Source organism: Myotis brandtii, unplaced genomic scaffold (assembly GCF_000412655.1).
Source record: "Myotis brandtii unplaced genomic scaffold, ASM41265v1 scaffold236, whole genome shotgun sequence".
Taxonomy (NCBI): Eukaryota; Metazoa; Chordata; class Mammalia; order Chiroptera; family Vespertilionidae; genus Myotis; species Myotis brandtii.
This window is the reverse complement of record NW_005358901.1, coordinates 1974717-1993329: the sequence shown is the minus strand read 5'-3', so window position 1 is coordinate 1993329 and position 18613 is coordinate 1974717. Positions and strand designations below refer to the sequence as shown.

The following is an 18613-nucleotide window of genomic DNA, read 5'->3' as shown; positions in this document are numbered from 1 at the left end:
CACGCAGGCCCACCGTGCCCAGGCGCCTCCGCTGGTCTCCGTGTGGACACTTAGTGGGTCAGGCGGCAGATCGCTCCCGCCAGGCCGGCCGGTTTGGCCTCGTAGTGCTTTGCTCCGCAGAACTTCTGGTTGCTTGTAATGGGGAAGGAGAGACTTGGGTGCTCAGAGAGCTTAGAATGGGCCGCCGGGGCCATAGAGAGTGTCACTGTCCGACCGAAGGTGACTCACCGGGTGTCACGCGGGAGACGCCTTTTCTACCAAACCTTTCCTCTGCCGTCCCTCCAGGCTGCTCCGGATCCTGGCCTCCGGGCAATCCAGCCTTAGAGTCTGGAGTCCTGGCCCACCCGTCCCTATCAGTGGAAAGTGCCCTGGCCTGGGAGTGGGTGGGGAAGCTGCTGGTGCCTTCGCCCCTCCCGAGCCCCATGGGCCCCTCCAGCTGGGAGTCTGGGGTCATTTTTGATAATACGGGACGTTTAGAAGCCAAACTACACATGAGATATGTATTCATTAGAGTAGAGAGCATCTATGGCTCTAGCTCTTGGTTGCTCTTACCCCAGGACATTTGCACAGACTGGTCTTTGGGTCTGACATACCCTCACTAAGCCCAAGGCCCCCAGCATAGTTAACTCTTCTTAACCAGTCTGACTTCCTCGCAGTCTCTTGCTGCAGTTTCTTCCCCAAATAACCCTCCTGACTCAGCCCTGTACTCCCTCCTGCTGACCCCTGGTGCTGCACTTGTCACAGAGCATGTTGTCTTTTCACCCTATCCGATATGAATATAAGTTTACTGAGAGACGGGGCCCATAATACAGCAAGTTCAAAGCAACTGCTTACAACTGAACAAAAATGTTTTCAGATACACAGAGTAAAAAATGCAGAGCATGTAAGGGTCCCAGGGGAAAACTCCATGTCATTCCTACCCCTGACCTCCAAGGCCTGGTTCCCCGTCCCCTGGGGCAGAGATAAACCAGTTTCTTATGCATCAACAGAGAAAGTCTATGCACATACATCTAATTCGTTTGTACAAAACATCACTCACCATGTGATCCCACTTGGAGAGTGCTTTTATGAACTCATTCGTTTTAATGGCTGTATCATATTTTATTAGTACTGTGTATTTATCCTATTTCCTGTTGGTTGAAATTTAGGTTCTTTCCAGTCTTATAACAAGCAATGCTAGGTTGACTATACTTATAGCCAAGTAGGAATATTTCTGTCGGCTGAATTCCTTGGTGCAGAAGTGCTAGGTCAAAAGGCTTTGTGCAGATCTCTAACTGGGTACATAATCTCTTAACCAGTCATACCAAATTGTCCCCCTCCTAACAAAGGAAGGGGCTAGTGTCCCCATTGCTTGATCTTGAAGAACTGGTAGGCATAAAATAGTTTCATTGTAGCTTTACTTGTTTCCTAGGAAGTACAATGGATCTCAGTGCTTTTGTCAGATTTATTTTTTATGTTGATAATTTCTACCATTTTGAAACTGGAAAGACCTATATTTATTATAAATGTGCTTATATTTAAAAGCTGTTTGTATTACATATTCTTTGCCCATTTTTCTATTGAGTTGTTGGTGTTACTCTTTTCTAGGCACTTTCAATATTAAAGCAATTAGCCCATTGTCTGTTAAAGTGTTTTTCCCATTCTGTCGTTGTCTTTGACTTGGATTGTGTCTTTTTGTTTGTCTTTCATATTTATTTATTTATTTATGCCAGGCACTTAAAGTTATTAGTTATTATTAGTGTTTTTCATATGTGGCTCCTGCATTTTGTGTCACACTCAGAAACAGTTTCTCTAGTCCAAGATAATATAACATTTGATATTTTCTTCTGGAAATGTAATGGTTTCTTTTTAAAATAATTTAAATTTTGGTCTAATTCTAGAAACTACTCTTCAGAAAGAGTGAGGTAGGAACACAAACTGCTTTTTCTAAATCATTTGCCCCAACTACCTGTCCTGGAAAAGCCGTCTTTCCCCACTGAAGTGCCATCTTTATGGTGTGCTGAGCCCCGGCCTGCGTGTGGGTAGTTCTAGGCTGTCATCCCAGTTAGCCTGAGCCCCACTGTCTTGATCACGGAGGTCTGGAAGCCCATCTCCTCTGCAGGTTCTTTTTTCTTGTCAACCTTAGATGGGCTTATCCACTTCCCTCACCCTCAGTTTTTATTTTTGCAGGAAGTGGCATTGCTTAGATTTATAGATTTAGTTGAGAGAAAATTGTCATCTTATAATAAACAGGTGATCCCTTGCACGTAAATCATGCAATGCTAGTTCCACAAGACACACTCCATGATAGAAAGGATTCTGAAAATTTAAGTATGTGTCCTCCTCCCCACCCCCACAGCACACGATGTTGACCTTGACGAGGCAGTCTGCTGAGACTGCTCTCTCCACACCAGATGCCTGTGAGGGGCTCACCCTGGGCCTTTCTCCAGACTTGGGGTTACCATGTAGTGGCAGTGATAAGGGGAAGCCTGTGGTACATTCCAGAATGCGCCCCCTTTCCTCTCATTTGCTATGGCCCATGGGCCTGGCTGCCCGGAAGAAGGGCCAACTTTTCTGTTCTCCATTTTGTAAGTTTTCCGGACATGCGCTCACACCTGGCAGTGGCGTTCTGTTGCTCAGTGGGACCCTGAGCACAAACCCCCCTCTCCAGGAAGGCAGTGCATGACTGTGGGGCCCAGATCTGAGATGAGGCCTCTAGTGGGGGCCCCACGCACCCTAGTCTAAAGGCATGGGCAGCTCCCTTCCCGCCGGGGCAGTGCTTAGGGTTCATGGTTAGGGTGCAGGACCAACTATTGGCTGTGGGATTCATCCGACCAGAATGCTGGCCCAGCATCAGAGTCCCTCTTCCTTACATTTCACAGCTGCTGCCATGTGCCAAGTTGATCTTTATGAAAATCCTGAGCTGCTGGGTTCACCATCCCTACTGCTTCCACTTATAGGGGAGACAGCTCAGGCAAAGCTGCCCCCAGGGCCAAGCCCTGGGAACCTGCCTGGGTGGCACTAGCCTCGATTCCTGTGATGCTTATAGTTTTGGGCCACTTCATGCCTTTGCTGGACAGTGAACTCTGAGCCATCAGACCCCAGTGCCTGGCACTGGCAGGGCACAGACCACACTCATGTGTGTGTGTGTGTGTGTGTGTGTGTGTGTGTGTGTGTGTGTGTGTAGCATGTGCAGGTGACACTCGGAGGGGGTTGGGGCTGGCCGAGGCCATTTTTTTGAAGCCCAGCATGCCTAGCAGAGCTCCCCCTGACTCATGTTGGAGGAGGAGGGCATCCTGAAGATGGCTTTTTTCCTTCAGCAGATCAGGTGGGGACTAGAAGTGCATGGGCCTGTGAGAGGTGGCCCGGAGGCCAGGGCCATGGGTAGCCTTGAGAGCCAGACAGTTGGAAACCTGCGTTGTGCCTCTGTGAGCCTCTACTTTCAGGGGTCCTGGGCCAGCCCAAGGAGTGAGGATGAGCAAGAGCTCTGGGGAGGGAATCCCCGTGTGAAAGGAAGTAAGTGAACACCAGGTTAGAGCCAGATTCTGTCCCTCCAACTTCCTGGAGAGAGAATGGGGCCCCTGGGTCTGTCCCCCGTGGCTCTGCGCAGGGGCTAGTGCATTCTGTGTGGCATGCCAGTGGTAGGGCAGTCATATGCCCACTATCTGGCTAGGCCTGGCTGGGGCTTGCTTCGTCCTGGCCACGTCCATTGTCCTACCCTGAGCTCTTGGCTGTGAGGGATCCCTGGACCGTGGTAAGTAGTCTCACACATGTTGGAAATAAACACGGATGCCTTCAGAGAGTGGGAAGCGTGCATTAATCTCTAAAATGCTCTATCACAAAAGGCTGACTTGCTGCTGGAACATCGGCTTGACTAGGAGGGGTGGCAGATATATATAAACTCTGGTGACTCTTTGAAATGGGTAGCATCTAAAGAAACCAATTTTTTTGTTTTGTCTTGTTAATCCTCACCTGAGGATATTTTTTCCATTGATTTTTTTACAGTGGAAGGGAAGAATGGGGAAAGAGAGAGAAACATTGATTGTTTGTCTCTGCATGCACCCTGATAGGGTCAGGGATCTAGCCTGCAACCCTGGTGCATGCCCTGGACTGGGAATCGAACCTGTGACCCTTCTGTGTGCGGGTCGACGCTCTAACCACTTATTACACTGGCCAGGCCTTTTTGATATATTTTTATTTTTTTCAAATATCTTTTTATTGATTTCAGAAAGAAAGGGACAAGAAGAGAGAAACATCAATGATGAGAGAGAATCACTGATTGGCTGCCTCCTGCACACCCCTTACTGGGGGTTGAGCCCACAACCCAGGCATGTGCCCTTGAACCTGGGACCCTTTAGTCCGCAGGCCAACGCTCTATCCACTGAGACAAACCAGCTAGGGCTTAATATATTTTTATTGACTTTTAGAGAGGGAGGGAGAGAGAGAAACAACGATCGGCTGCCTCCTGCAGCACCCTGACTGGGGATCGAACACACAGCCTGGGTATGTGCCCTAACCAGGAATGGAACTGGTGACCTTTCAGTGCACAGGACGGTGCTCAGCCAACTGAGCCTTATGGGCCAGGACTAGGGCAGTATTTTTATCAGAGTAGTGAACAGGACAAACACTGAGTGGTTAGGGTCATATCTGACAACACCCAACGCCAGGCAGGTGGCTGAATAGGGCATGTGCTATCTGACGTGCTCCTCTGAGGAGCTGGTCCACTGCCTCCTAAACCTCTGTATCCCATCTTGCTCCTCCCAGGTCCCTGCAGGCCCCTCCACAGGTAATCACTGGGCAGGCTACCGGTGAAAACACAGATCACAGCATGAACGGGCCTCCTCGGGAGCTGGAGCTGGCTCCTCCTTCCTGACCCTGTGTCCTGTGTCCTGGTTCTCTCAAGGCACTTTCTCCATAATTTAATAACCAGTGTTGAGGTGGTGTCTCTTTTTTCCAATTACAAATAGTGCAGCTACACATATTTGCTTCTTTGTAAAAAAAATATTTTTTTATTGATTTGAGAGAGAATCATTGATCGGCTGCTTCTTGCATGCCCCACACTGGGGATTGAGCCTGCAACCTGGACATATTCCCTGACTGGGAATCAAACCATGACCTCCTGGTTCATAGGTTGACACTCAACCATTGAGCCACACTGGTTCGGCCATACTTGCTTCTTTATGAATATTTTTTGGTACCTTTTTTGGAGTGGAATTGCTGGGTCAAAGGGCACAAAATTGGCAGTTTTGGTAAGCTGTATACAGAGCAATGAAACCATGTGTAGTTCCTCTGATGTAAGCTGCTACTATCCATGTGGTCATTGTTATTAAATTACTCCCATGTTCCCTCTCCACGTTTGTTTTGATGTTTTCATCTTGGAATCATGTGGGTTTACAGAAAAGTTGCAAAGACAGTTTAGAGAGTTCCCATCTACATTTCACCCAATGCCCCTCATGTTAACATTGTGTTAAAGCCAATAAATGGGCTTGTGTGCATTCCCATCAACTACATGCCAGTCTCATATTTTCCACTGACGTCCTGTCTGTCCCAAGATCCAACCCAGATCCCCACATCACATCTCCTCAGTTTCTTACAATCCAGGGCACTTCAAGTCTTTCTTTTTTTTTCATGACCTTGACAGTTTGGGGGCATTTTATGAAATGTCCCCTAATTTGGCCTTCTGTTTTCTCATGAATAGACTCGGGCAGTGGTTTTTTGGGAAGAGCATACCAATGTGAGGTGCCCTCGGGTCACATCCCATCAGGAGTTCCCAACACACACAGGACATCAACCTGAGGTGGACCTTGACCACCTGGCTGAGGTGGGTCCAGCAGGGTGTTACCACTGCAGGTTGTTGTCCTCCCCCTTTCCTCCCCTCTTCTTAGGAAGTGAGTCCCTGAGTCCAGTCCACACTAAAGGGGGGATTTATTTTAAAAATCGTTTTTCATATAGAAAAGTATAAAAAACAAAGGACAGGTGGCCCATAATTGCACTGCCTAGATACCTGTTGACATTTAAAGAAAATAAAAGTAAAAAATACACATGGGTAAAAGTTGTACAGAAAGTACTATTAAAACAAAAAATTAAGGCTTCACTATCTTAAAAGAAGATATTGGCTATTCCAGTATGCCTATACGTACACACACACATACATACCCTGGAGCCTTGATTTTGACCTGACCTATCTGTGTACCTTTCCTATGGGCACATGTGCTCCAGGGTGCACCCTACTTTATGTAGCCTTCCCCTCACCTGCACCTGCGTGCCCTCCACCTCCACATCTGGCTGCATCTGCCCCATCCCTGAGCCCCTTGGTGCTCTCAGTGAAGGGCAAAGATGGTCTCCGGTTTAGTTGAGGAAACAGGTCTGGAGAAAGGAGGGACTAACACCAGGGGGGTGCTCATCTGGACTAAGCTCAGGCCATCTCCCTTTGTGTATTCCCCAAACTCTCACTACCACTTAGCTCTGTGCACTGGAAGGCTGCTGCTCAGCCCTCTTGCAACCTTGATTTCTGCATGACAACTGAAGGGTTGTAGTAAGAACAGAGTGACCAGGTACAAGGCTGAGCTGAGCATGGGGTCAGAGAGGGGGGTTGGGGGGTCATAGGGGTTTGAGGGCTATATATGTGCTGGTGGCCCGGGTGTAAAGAGAAATTCCACAAGTGGAGCAGGGGTCTCCTGCCTGCAGAGCAGCTGTCGTGGCCCATAGATGGAGGCCCCAGCCCTTCATTATCCCTGGGAGTGGTGCACATCTGAGGACCTGAGAGAATGACTTGTCCGGACCACTCAGTCTGCTGGGCACAGCTGTATGGCAGTCCTGACCCCTGCCTTGCCACAGCTTACCCCCTTCCCCCTGTAGGAAGAGGGCACCTCTTCAGCCACTGCCTTGTATTCCTGCCACACCAGCCTGAGGTTCTCACACTTCAGGCCCCAGGTGGATCTGCCTCTGGGACACTACCCCTACTTCCTCCACTTGTCAGGCCTGTGCCTGCTCACCCATGCCATTGTCAGACTTCCAGTTGCCGTGCCCTAGACTGAGCCCCTGGAGGTCAGCCTTTGTGGGGCTTCTGGTCCAATAAACATGGGCAGAAGGAACGAAAGGTCCCAGCCTCTTTCTCACCCTGCTATTTGCCTGGTGGGGAGATCCTGCCAGGGGCTGCCTGCCTCTTCTGGACTTGGAGAAATTGAGTTGTGGGGACTGAGCAGCACCTGCGGGTGGGACTGCTGAGATGGGGGCCTTGGGGGCCTGCCCAGGTGACCCACCTAGATCTTCAAAGGTACAAGGGGCCCCGGTCGGCAGGAATGTTGACCGCCAGCGCCCAATGAATGCCACCTGGATAATGGCTGTCCAGAGTGGGCCTCGGAACCCCAGGCCTGGGAGAGTGGGCTTGTCTGTCAAAGGGAGCCCACTGGGCTGCATTTCGCCTCTGCATCCTGAAGTCAACTCTCCATTCCCCTCTTTTCCCTCCGGGCCGCCACAACTTAGTACCAAGGGGCGGGAGCCCAGGGGACAGTGGCTAGCCTGGGGGCAGAGGAGCTCAGCGGTATCAGGTCAGTTAGGAGTTGCGGGTGGAGAGGGTAAGGATAGAGTTCCGGGATGGGGCCAGGGTCACGGCCCCTGTCCACACGCAGGTCGTCAAGCTAGCATTGGGGACTGTAACCTGGCAGGGAGGCCGTGCAGGCCCCCTGGAGGCCGCTCAGGCCACTGCAACGCCGCTACCGCTGGCATAGGAAGGGGCGGGGGCGTGGTCGCCCACTGGCCTGCACCCACCACTTTGGGGCTGCGGGCCCCGGCCATTTGCGTCCCCAGCTATTAAACTTGGCCTGGACACCATCGGGAGCTTAGAGAGACCACACTTTCATCGTTTAAGCTACAAGGATCCCTGCCCAGCGCCGGGGAGCGGTGTCCGCGACCCGCGTGTCTCGGCAGGGCCGGACGCTCTGCCTCGCCAAGGCGCCCCGAGCCCAGCTTTTGCGATTCTAGTAGGTTCCTTTTCCCAACCCCTTTCCTCTCGCCCTCCCGAACGCACACCAATCCTCAGCCCTAATGAGGCGAGCAGAGTGATTCCCGAATGGGGCGCAAAAAGAGGAACGAACACAGGTTCGTTCGACCCGGGGGGTGGGGCGGCCCACTCCTCCGGTACCTAGGCCAGGGAGGCCCGGGGGGCCTCAGGGTGCAGCTTGGGGACTACCACCATAAAGCACTATATAATTAATCAATAAATGTTTTTTAAATAAAGGTCCTCACACTAAAAATATATCCTCTTTAGCGGGCAAAGGAAAAAAAAGAGAATTTCTGAATTCTTGTAGAAAAGTCTGGGTTTGTTATGCTAAGGGGGAATGTTAATCACATATTAAAGCTAAAGTTCAACAAGTCACAAATTCATTCAAACGAACTCTTTTAAAACAAAATTGAATTAAGTTTGTATTTATACTGTTCATGTTGCAAAATAAAATCTAAGCCTTACCTTAACACAACCTTCCAATGAACTGATTTTAAAGACTGCTTGAAAAGGTTTTCTGTCAATAGGACATGAAGCCTGTGTCTGAAAAATGATTAACAATTTATAACTTCAGAAATGTTTCTTTAGAATAAAAATTAATATATAACAAACACATTTGAACAGGAAACACAAATTTTTTTTTCTTCTTTCAAAGGTGAAGATGAAATACTTTCTGCCAGTACCATGCCACAGAGTAATAAATACCTTAAATTTGTTGAATTCATTCAAATACTTATTGAGCATCTACTGTATGCTAGGTAAGTGGAATACAATGATGAAGAGAAATAAGATCTCTGTATACCTAGGAAGACCTGCTTGTCCAGTTGATAACTACTGGGCTGAAATCAACAGCTCTATGATCGAAAGTTCTTGGGCAACTCGAAATCAGCTGTAAAAGGAATGGCAGATACAGGTCCCTTACAGATTTTAGTATTCTATGACAATATTGTCTCTAAAAATGAATTATTCTGAATAGGTAGTTAAGCCAGCAATAAAAACTTTTTAAAAATATGAAGAAAATGAAGGATTCCTCTACTCCGAGCAGCCACCTAGATGCTCTCTCCAGAAGTAGTTTCCTACATATCCTTTTGGAGATAACCAATGCATATACATACGTATGTATCTTTTTAATATAAAATATATCTAATTAATTCATATGCAGATTGAATTTTATTTTTCTTAATTATATACTTTAGATTAGTTCATATTACTATTTCAAAGCTGCCTCATTCTTAACAGCATAGTATGCCACAACAGTTTTAATTTTATATTTCCTTTTATGAGTTAGATTGAGCATATTTTCATATTTTTAAGAGCTATTCAAATTGCTTTTTAAAAAACTATTCATGCCTTTTGCTTAGCTTTTTTATTAGGTTGCTTGTCTTTTTCAAATGGAATTGCAGGCATTCTTTATAGAATAAGAAAAATTTTCCTTTAATCACTCTGATTCTAAGTCAACTTTATTTTGATGTAAATATATTTCCTATACCTTAAAAATTAATGTACATCAGCTATAATTAAGAGTTTCTTTGATAATATTATTAAATATTTATATAGGAATGGGTTTATATTATCTAAACAATTTAAGATGGAGTTGTCTACTAGAGTAGAAGGGTAAAAACTCAGTAGTCTATTAAGAAAATACTAAAAGGTGATATTATAAATACCTATGATTTATTAATAACTTAAAAAATGCCCTAGCCGGTTTGGCTCAGTGGATAGAGCGTCGGCCTGCAGACAGAATGGCCATAGGTTCGATTCCGGTCAAGGGCACATGCTCAGGTTGTGGGCTCGATCCCCAGTAGGGGGCATGCAGGAGGAAGCCAGTCAATGATTCTCTCTCATCATTGATGTTTCTATCTCTCTCTCCCTCTTCCTTCCTCTCTGAAATCAATAAATACATATCTTTTTTTAAAAAACTTAAAAAATATTTCAAAAAGTAAAACGATTTCAACAATTTAATAAGACCACAGATAGTAATGGAATTTTGATAAATTATCTTATATTCCCCAGTGGAAAAAAATGTGATTTTTACCATTCTGGACTGCAGCACACATCAAGATATGCTTGTACAAGTACACATAGGCCAGACTATGTGCAGCCCTTGATTATATAATACATTTTCACAAAGCTCGAGACTCACTTTGGGAGCAACCAAAATATAAATTGTGTTACTTTTATTACTCTGTTAAAATTAAGTAAGTAGGCCTTTATAAAATGCTTTACCACATTCTGAATTAGGAAATGTGACTTTACTATATTAAATTGGTTCAGAGAACCCGGAAGGTGCACAGGGTTGTGCAGTAGTTTCCCGGGACACTGTCACCTCTCTCAGCCCAGTGGGTGGTGGGGCAACTAGGGGAGCCTGGAGTCAAGGGGCGCTGGCCACCCTTTTATTTTGTCACCCTCTCCCCTTATCCTGCTGTGGCCCCCTCTCCTCCCCATAGATTCCCACCCTCCACCATGAGAATGCCCACCAAGCTGTGAGTTTGGGCTGGGCAGGGATGGTGGGCCTCGGCTCAGTGGACAGGTTCCCATTGTTGCAACACGTGGACAGGGTGCAGGAAAGCAGGTTCCCAGTCGTGTGGCAGACACGCACAGCAGGCTGCCCCAGGCCAGTGGCCAGATCTCAAATGCCACATGCGTGCTGGCAGCCCCCCTCCCCATTCCGCACTCTTCCCACCGCTCCTTCAGGTCCTGTCCCTTGTTCTCAGGGGATGGAGGCTCTGCCCACCTGTGAGCACAGCCAGGACAGGACTTGGGTGGGGTCTAAATTCTCTTAAAAGGAGCGACCATCTTTCTCTGTGTAGTCGCTGCATATTATTTGCTTTTAAAGATAGTGGTATCCTCATGTTTGTGGGAGGGACATTTAGGGGGTCCGTGAAGATGGGGACGTGCCTCTCTGGGCAGTGGGTCGGTACCTAAGAGTTCAGTGGCTCAACAGCGTGGGGTGGGGGCGGCTGACGTGGGAGATAGGACAGAAGGGACAGAGGGATCCCATCTCTCACTTATCACTGTGCCCTTCCACCTGTCCCACCTCTGGCCTGAGGCATTTGTTCTCTGAGAACCTTTTGGGGACCCCCAGTGCCCTGACTTGGTTTGATTTTGCCCCCTGGATTCTGTCAGACTTTCTGGATGGAGTGAAGGGGGTGGCCGGGCTCCCAAGGGACACTTCTCCAGGGTGTCTCTGGACCCTTTAGAACCTCTGTAGGTCCCCAGGCAATGGTGACCATCTGCCTGAGTCGAGGTGGGGGGAGGGACTCCTTGCTGGGGCCAGTACTTCAGTATTGCTATCCCTGTTTTTAATGAGAAACTGAGGCCAAAGAGGCTGAGTTGGGGTGTGGCAAGGGTGAGTGCAGATGGTGGGGAGGACAGAGTGCCCTCCGTGCTGGGTCCTGCGCCCTGTGGGAGCTGTGGCTCTGGATGCCCTGTCTTGGAGCTGTATTTATAACAGCAGTGCAAGGACCTAGTGGGGCGCAGCTCCTGGACCCATTTGGCTGGTACCCCTTGGTTCCGTTTCTCAAGGATTTTGGGCACTCGTGTGCTTAATGATTGCACGTTCAGTGTCTCCTTGACTCCCAGGATCACCAAGCCCTGCTGGAGCCTGTGTGAAGGCCTTTTGGTTTTTCTGGCCCCCAGTGGACGGGGCAGCTGCTGTTAAGCTTGCTTGGGGGGTGGGGAATCCATGCTCATCCTGGGTGTCCCGAGGCTAGGAACAGGGAATAATTAGAGCTAGCTGTCTGCTGGGCCGTCCTCCCAAGGGCCCTGGGGAGAGAGTCCTGCCCCTACCCAGCTAGACTGAGGTCTGTTCTCTCTGTGAAGGCAATGCCAATCCTGATCTAGCCTTACTGTACAGATGAGCAGACGGGCACTGGGGTGAGTGTGGTGCCCCCATCATCCCTGTTTCATTTGGTGCATGGGGGCGGTGAAGAGGCCAGGAGGGGCGCTGGGATCTTTTCACAGGGCTACCCAACTGCACAGGGAGCCGAGAGGGCTGTCCTGCGGTCTCCTGTGCCCTGCCTGCAGCCCCTGGCCCAGCACAGAGCTCTTCTGCGTGGGGCGGGCAAGGACTTTGGAAGCTGCGGGAAATGTTGACTGCGGTTGCTGTGGATACAAGAGTGAGAGCAGGGAGATGGGGCGGGGGCGGGAGGAGAGGCTGGCTGTCTATGCTCTCCCAGCCTCCCTCATCTCCGAGGGCTCCCCTGCCTGCGCCCCCAGTGCCCAGCAGGCAGGCAGCCATTGGCGTGGGATCGGGGCTCCCAGGCAGCCCCCTCTTCCAGTGGCTGCTTTCTTTTTATTTTCTGTGGCGTTTGGGTCTGGGTGGTGTGCACTGTGGTTGGAGCACCCAGCTCTGAGTTCTCGTTCTTCCCCTGCCTCAGTTTCCTTAGCTGTAGAGAGGGAGGAGGAGTCGAGTCCCGGTCTGCGGGGCAGCGTTGTGGATTCTCCTCCGAGGAAGGCGCCGCTCCTGGCACGGGGCCAGGATGGGGCGGGGGCGGGTGTTTTAATTAGGCGGAGACGGGTTTGAGAGTGAGGGCTGGGACCTTAGTCTGGGGAGGAGAGAGATAGGAGAGGAGGACTCCCTGGAGGAATCAGGTCCTCCTCGTGTTTCTAGCGTGTTGTTGCCCCCACTTGCTGCAGAACCCGGAAGGTGCACAGGGTTGTGCAGTAGTTTCCCGGGACACTGTCACCTCTCTCAGCCCAGTGGGTGGTGGGGCAACTAGGGGAGCCTGGAGTCAAGGGGCGCTGGCCACCCTTTTATTTTGTCACCCTCTCCCCTTATCCTGCTGTGGCCCCCTCTCCTCCCCATAGATTCCCACCCTCCACCATGAGAATGCCCACCAAGCTGTGAGTTTGGGCTGGGCAGGGATGGTGGGCCTCGGCTCAGTGGACAGGTTCCCATTGTTGCAACACGTGGACAGGGTGCAGGAAAGCAGGTTCCCAGTCGTGTGGCAGACACGCACAGCAGGCTGCCCCAGGCCAGTGGCCAGATCTCAAATGCCACATGCGTGCTGGCAGCCCCCCTCCCCATTCCGCACTCTTCCCACCGCTCCTTCAGGTCCTGTCCCTTGTTCTCAGGGGATGGAGGCTCTGCCCACCTGTGAGCACAGCCAGGACAGGACTTGGGTGGGGTCTAAATTCTCTTAAAAGGAGCGACCATCTTTCTCTGTGTAGTCGCTGCATGTTATTTGCTTTTAAAGATAGTGGTATCCTCATGTTTGTGGGAGGGACATTTAGGGGGTCCGTGAAGATGGGGACGTGCCTCTCTGGGCAGTGGGTCGGTACCTAAGAGTTCAGTGGCTCAACAGCGTGGGGTGGGGGCGGCTGACGTGGGAGATAGGACAGAAGGGACAGAGGGATCCCATCTCTCACTTATCACTGTGCCCTTCCACCTGTCCCACCTCTGGCCTGAGGCATTTGTTCTCTGAGAACCTTTTGGGGACCCCCAGTGCCCTGACTTGGTTTGATTTTGCCCCCTGGATTCTGTCAGACTTTCTGGATGGAGTGAAGGGGGTGGCCGGGCTCCCAAGGGACACTTCTCCAGGGTGTCTCTGGACCCTTTAGAACCTCTGTAGGTCCCCAGGCAATGGTGACCATCTCCCTGAGTCGAGGGGGGAGGAGGGACTCCTTGCTGGGGCCAGTACTTCAGTATTGCTATCCCTGTTTTTAATGAGAAACTGAGGCCAAAGAGGCTGAGTTGGGGTGTGGCAAGGGTGAGTGCAGATGGTGGGGAGGACAGAGTGCCCTCCGTGCTGGGTCCTGCGCCCTGTGGGAGCTGTGGCTCTGGATGCCCTGTCTTGGAGCTGTATTTATAACAGCAGTGCAAGGACCTAGTGGGGCGCAGCTCCTGGACCCATTTGGCTGGTACCCCTTGGTTCCGTTTCTCAAGGATTTTGGGCACTCGTGTGCTTAATGATTGCACGTTCAGTGTCTCCTTGACTCCCAGGATCACCAAGCCCTGCTGGAGCCTGTGTGAAGGCCTTTTGGTTTTTCTGGCCCCCAGTGGACGGGGCAGCTGCTGTTAAGCTTGCTTGGGGGGTGGGGAATCCATGCTCATCCTGGGTGTCCCGAGGCTAGGAACAGGGAATAATTAGAGCTAGCTGTCTGCTGGGCCGTCCTCCCAAGGGCCCTGGGGAGAGAGTCCTGCCCCTACCCAGCTAGACTGAGGTCTGTTCTCTCTGTGAAGGCAATGCCAATCCTGATCTAGCCTTACTGTACAGATGAGCAGACGGGCACTGGGGTGAGTGTGGTGCCCCCATCATCCCTGTTTCATTTGGTGCATGGGGGCGGTGAAGAGGCCAGGAGGGGCGCTGGGATCTTTTCACAGGGCTACCCAACTGCACAGGGAGCGGAGAGGGCTGTCCTGCGGTCTCCTGTGCCCTGCCTGCAGCCCCTGGCCCAGCACAGAGCTCTTCTGCGTGGGGCGGGCAAGGACTTTGGAAGCTGCGGGAAATGTTGACTGCGGTTGCTGTGGATACAAGAGTGAGAGCAGGGAGATGGGGCGGGGGCGGGAGGAGAGGCTGGCTGTCTATGCTCTCCCAGCCTCCCTCATCTCCGAGGGCTCCCCTGCCTGCGCCCCCAGTGCCCAGCAGGCAGGCAGCCATGTGTGCCTCGAGGGGGCTTAGTTCACCTGAGCCTCCACCCACCGGTGCCAGGAGCTCTCCCCAGTTATGACAGTCGTAGATGTTCCCAGACATTGCCCCGTGTCCCATGGGGGGGCGGGGGCGAGGTTCAGACCCCCCTGCTTGACTCTAAAACCCTGTCTACCTTAGTCTGAGGAATGGTAGCTGAGCACCTACTCTGAGCAAGGTTCTGGGGAGCGCAGTCCTGCCCCCTGGGACCTGGAACCGTGGGGGTTGATGGAGGAAAAGGCTTCCTTGGAAGAAGAGGCTTCTCAGTAGGAACCTGAAGCCCTGGGATCAGGTGGGGCAGGGAGGGGTGTGTCCCAGGAGAGGGGACAGCACCCTGATTGCAGGGGTGGGGGAAGGGGCCCGAGGGTGTGGATTTTGAGGAGGTGGTGGTGTGAGGTATGGAGGGGGAACAGCAGCCTAAGGGCTTCATTTAATCCGAAGGGCAGGGTGCGGGACAGGCTGGGGGAGCTGGGCTTTGCAGAGGAAAATCCGTTTATGGAGAAGGGATTAGAGGTTGAGGAGCCGGGCCACTATATGGGGGTGGGGTGGGGGGCTGATTTATGAATTGGGTAGGAGGGGGAAGCCTCAGGATGTGGGGGACAGGGGCTAGGGTGACCCCCATTTTTCCGATCCAACAGCCCAAGGCGGCGGGGTGGTGGTGATAATTATAGTTTACCGAAGAGGCCCCCAGGAGGAGAGGCAGATGGGGAAACTGAGGCCTGGAGGGGGTAGTAGCCATGCCCCCCAGGCAGAGCTGGAGCTCTCTTAAGGTCAGGTGGGGCTCAGGAGGCTGGTGGCTTATCTGGGGTTAGGCAGGGGGACATTGCTAGGCCTGAGCAGGGCATGGTTGCCCAGGAACTGCCCTCCCCGCCTAGCCTCCTTCTCCAATAGGCAGGGGTGCAGAGAGCAGCTAGAACTGGCTTCAGGTGCCTGTGTCCCAGCTGGGGGGTGAGGGAGGGCCCCCCAACATTGCAGGGGGTGATAACCACCCACCACCCAGGCTCCCTGATAAAGGTGGCCCAGATGGCCAGGCATTGGGCAAATGATATGGGAGTGAGGAGCTGGCCTCCCAGGGAGGGAGGGGGGCTGGGTGGATCGCCTTCGCCCATTGATGCTTCCGGAACGTCAGGTCTCCGACACTCACACACTGGGGGAGGGTGACTGTGGGAGCTGTGCCTCCTCACCTCCGGCACCAAGAGCCCCCCTTTATGCCAAAGATGCCAGTCTGGTTAGGAAGTGAGCTGGGGCAGCCTGGGCCCTCCAGGAGGGAGGAGAGGGACAAGGGAGGGACTGCAAATGACCATTTTATATGATTTTATTTTTTTTTTATGCATGGGATGCTACAATGTCCAGTAGCTCCTTGGACTGAAGAAGACTGAATGCTGCTTGGATGGGTCTGTAAAAATCACTCTTCTTCTGCTAGACATTTTCTATAAGCTTTCAGTCCTTTTCCTGAATAATCAGAGTTAAATTACGTCTGGCAATAGGATCTGGGTCTATGACTTTGACCACTTCTAAGACACATGTCTTAAGAGCTTATTAAGAGCTATATTTTCCTCAATACAAATTTCTTTGAGCTAATTCAGGGGTGGGCAAACTTTTTGACTCGAGGGCCACAATGGGTTCTTAAACTGGACCGGAGGGCCGGAACAAAAGCATGGATGGAGTGTTTGTGTGAACTAATATAAATTCAAAGTAAACATCATTACATAAAAGGGTACGGTCTTTTTTTTTTTTAGTTTTATTCATTTCAAACGGGCTGGATCCGGCCCGCGGGCCATAGTTTGCCCACAGCTGAGTTAGGGCATGACCATCATTTTAAATAAGTGGGAGTAGTCATAGCTTCAAACTGGGGTGGTGGGTGAACGAGATGATGGGAAAACATGTTAGCTGCGGCCCAACTAGAGCCGAAAGTCTGAGCTTGAGTTTCTGGGTCTGTAGACTCTTTCCAGAGATGTATTGGGCATCCCAGGTTGGGGGTGGGGAGCAGTATCACACCCAGGAGATGCTGAGAACAAAGATTTAAAAGCCAGGAAAGGGGGCGGGGGTGGGGTGGGGTAGGGCACCTGCAGGGGAAGGAGAGACCATTCTGAGGAGTGACTTGATCCTTCATGTTGGTTCCTGGCTGTCCCTAGTTCACCGCGGCCCAGCCGGTCACAGGGCTAAGTCCACCATGGCCTTACCCACGGCATGGCATGCTCCCTAGCACCCGTTCAAGTCAGGATGCCCGGGGCAGCCAACTGGCCATATCTGGGGCCCTCACTGGCCCTGAGTCTCTAAATGTTCCCCCTTTCCCGGACTGTGAGAGGGTGGCAGGGCCTGGCATCTTTGCAGGCATTTGCCCAACGTTGTGGGAGCGGGACCGTGTGAGCAGCGAGGGCTGTGGCTGGGGCTGTGGATGTCCCCACGCCCGTGAGCTGTGTGCGGCAGCTGGGCTCTGAGCGGCTTCAGCTGCGTTCGACCTGCCCTGGCTGGCACTGCTGCCACCCCTGCAACCTGCTCTTTGAAGGTGGAACTGCTGGGTGGAGGGGTGAAGGTGGGGACCAGCCCCAGTGCCCCAAATGGGGAAGTGAGCCTACTGCGGGCTACAAAAGCACAAAAGCACCTGGATGACTCCTCCCCTCTGCTCTCCCGCCTGTGTCCTGCAAGATGGCTAACGACTGCATGTCCCTCAGAGGGGCATCCGGGTCTAGTCCAAAGCCAGCAGCCCTACCCCGTACCGATTCCCCTTCCCCAGATCCATCCTCTGAGTGGTCGCCCCCACTGAGGCGAGGTTGGGATCCTTTTCCAGACTCTCTTGAGCCCCCTGATTCTGTAGAAGACGTCCCTGCTGCGACTCCTCCCCCAGCTGCTGCTGGCCCTGCCTGTGGATTGTTTGGGGAGGGTGGGGTGTGGAGGGGACAGCCCCAGGGATTTTCAGCTGCCTGCGGTCTTGGGGACAGTTGCTCTCCCCTCAGCACCTCCCCGGGGAAGGTGGCACTGGTGCGCTTTCCCAGACACCTGGGCTCACACCCTCCTAGGCCAGTGATGGCGAACCTTTTGAGCTCGGCGTGTCAGCATTTTGAAAAACCCTAACTTAACTCTGGTGCCGTGTCACATATAGAAATTTTTTGATATTTGCAACCATAGTAAAACAAAGATTTATATTTTTGATATTTATTTTATATATTTAAATGCCATTTCACAAAGAAAAATCAACCAAAAAAAATGAGTTCGCGTGTCACCTCCTAGCTGTGAGCAAGACTGACAGGTACCCCACAAGAAACTTCCGGGGGGCCTGTTAGGCTTCTGACCCCCTCTTCTGTCATGCTGGGGGTGTCCATGTGTGGCCTGGAGGAAGGGATGGGGGAGGGAAGGCTTTAGTACAGCTCTTTCCTGGGCCAGGGTGATGGCTGAGTCCCTGTGGAGTCCACTGTCCCCCACCACAACCCTTTCCCCCAGGGCAGGCCTTGAAAGCTTAATGTCACCAGGTTACCCTGAGAATGCCAGCCCTGCTCTCCCCAGGGTTGCAGGTCTGTCCTGTGGTCCCTCCTGCTGTCTCCTGCTCATCTCTGTCTGTATCCTTCACCATGGGGTCCTGCTTTGGGAGTCTTATCTGACTCCTGGCTGAGGACCCTCTTCTGTCTGTCTCCCCCACACCTGCCCCCCCACCGGTGGACGTGTTCCCAGGAAAACGGTCAGCCCTAGTCACCGAAGTGTTCCAGAGTAAGCCTTTTAGTGTATAAGTCAGGAGGTAACACCCTGACCAGGCTGTGTCCCTACCCCCCGCCCCCCCCAACACACACACATCCACATTCTATGTACACACGCCCACACACACTTCTGGGGATCAGGCGGAGCAATGCCCAGGGGGACCTTGGGGTCCCAGATGCCCAGCCCTTTGGCCTTGGGTATGGTGGAGGTCCAGGCTGGCCCTTGCCCCCCACCCCCCTTCAGCTGTGGAGAAGTTGGCAGTTGAGACTTTGAGACTCTGGGGTGGGATGCGGAGACCCCAGACGTGGTT

The 18613-nt window shown here is 51.7% G+C and overlaps 1 protein-coding gene across 1 annotated transcript in view; it reads left to right on the top strand.

The window, feature by feature from the left end:
• The first annotated feature begins 3254 nt into the window (after positions 1 to 3254).
• Positions 3255 to 18613, top strand: part of KLF16 (Kruppel-like factor 16) — an 18459-nt gene continuing 3100 nt past the window's right edge. Inside the window, exons 1-4 of the mRNA XM_014540064.1 lie at positions 3255 to 3307; positions 4744 to 4765; positions 6838 to 6953; positions 8021 to 8079. Coding sequence (XP_014395550.1) covers positions 3255 to 3307; positions 4744 to 4765; positions 6838 to 6953; positions 8021 to 8079 — 250 coding nt within the window. The remainder of the gene's footprint in view (positions 3308 to 4743; positions 4766 to 6837; positions 6954 to 8020; positions 8080 to 18613) is intronic.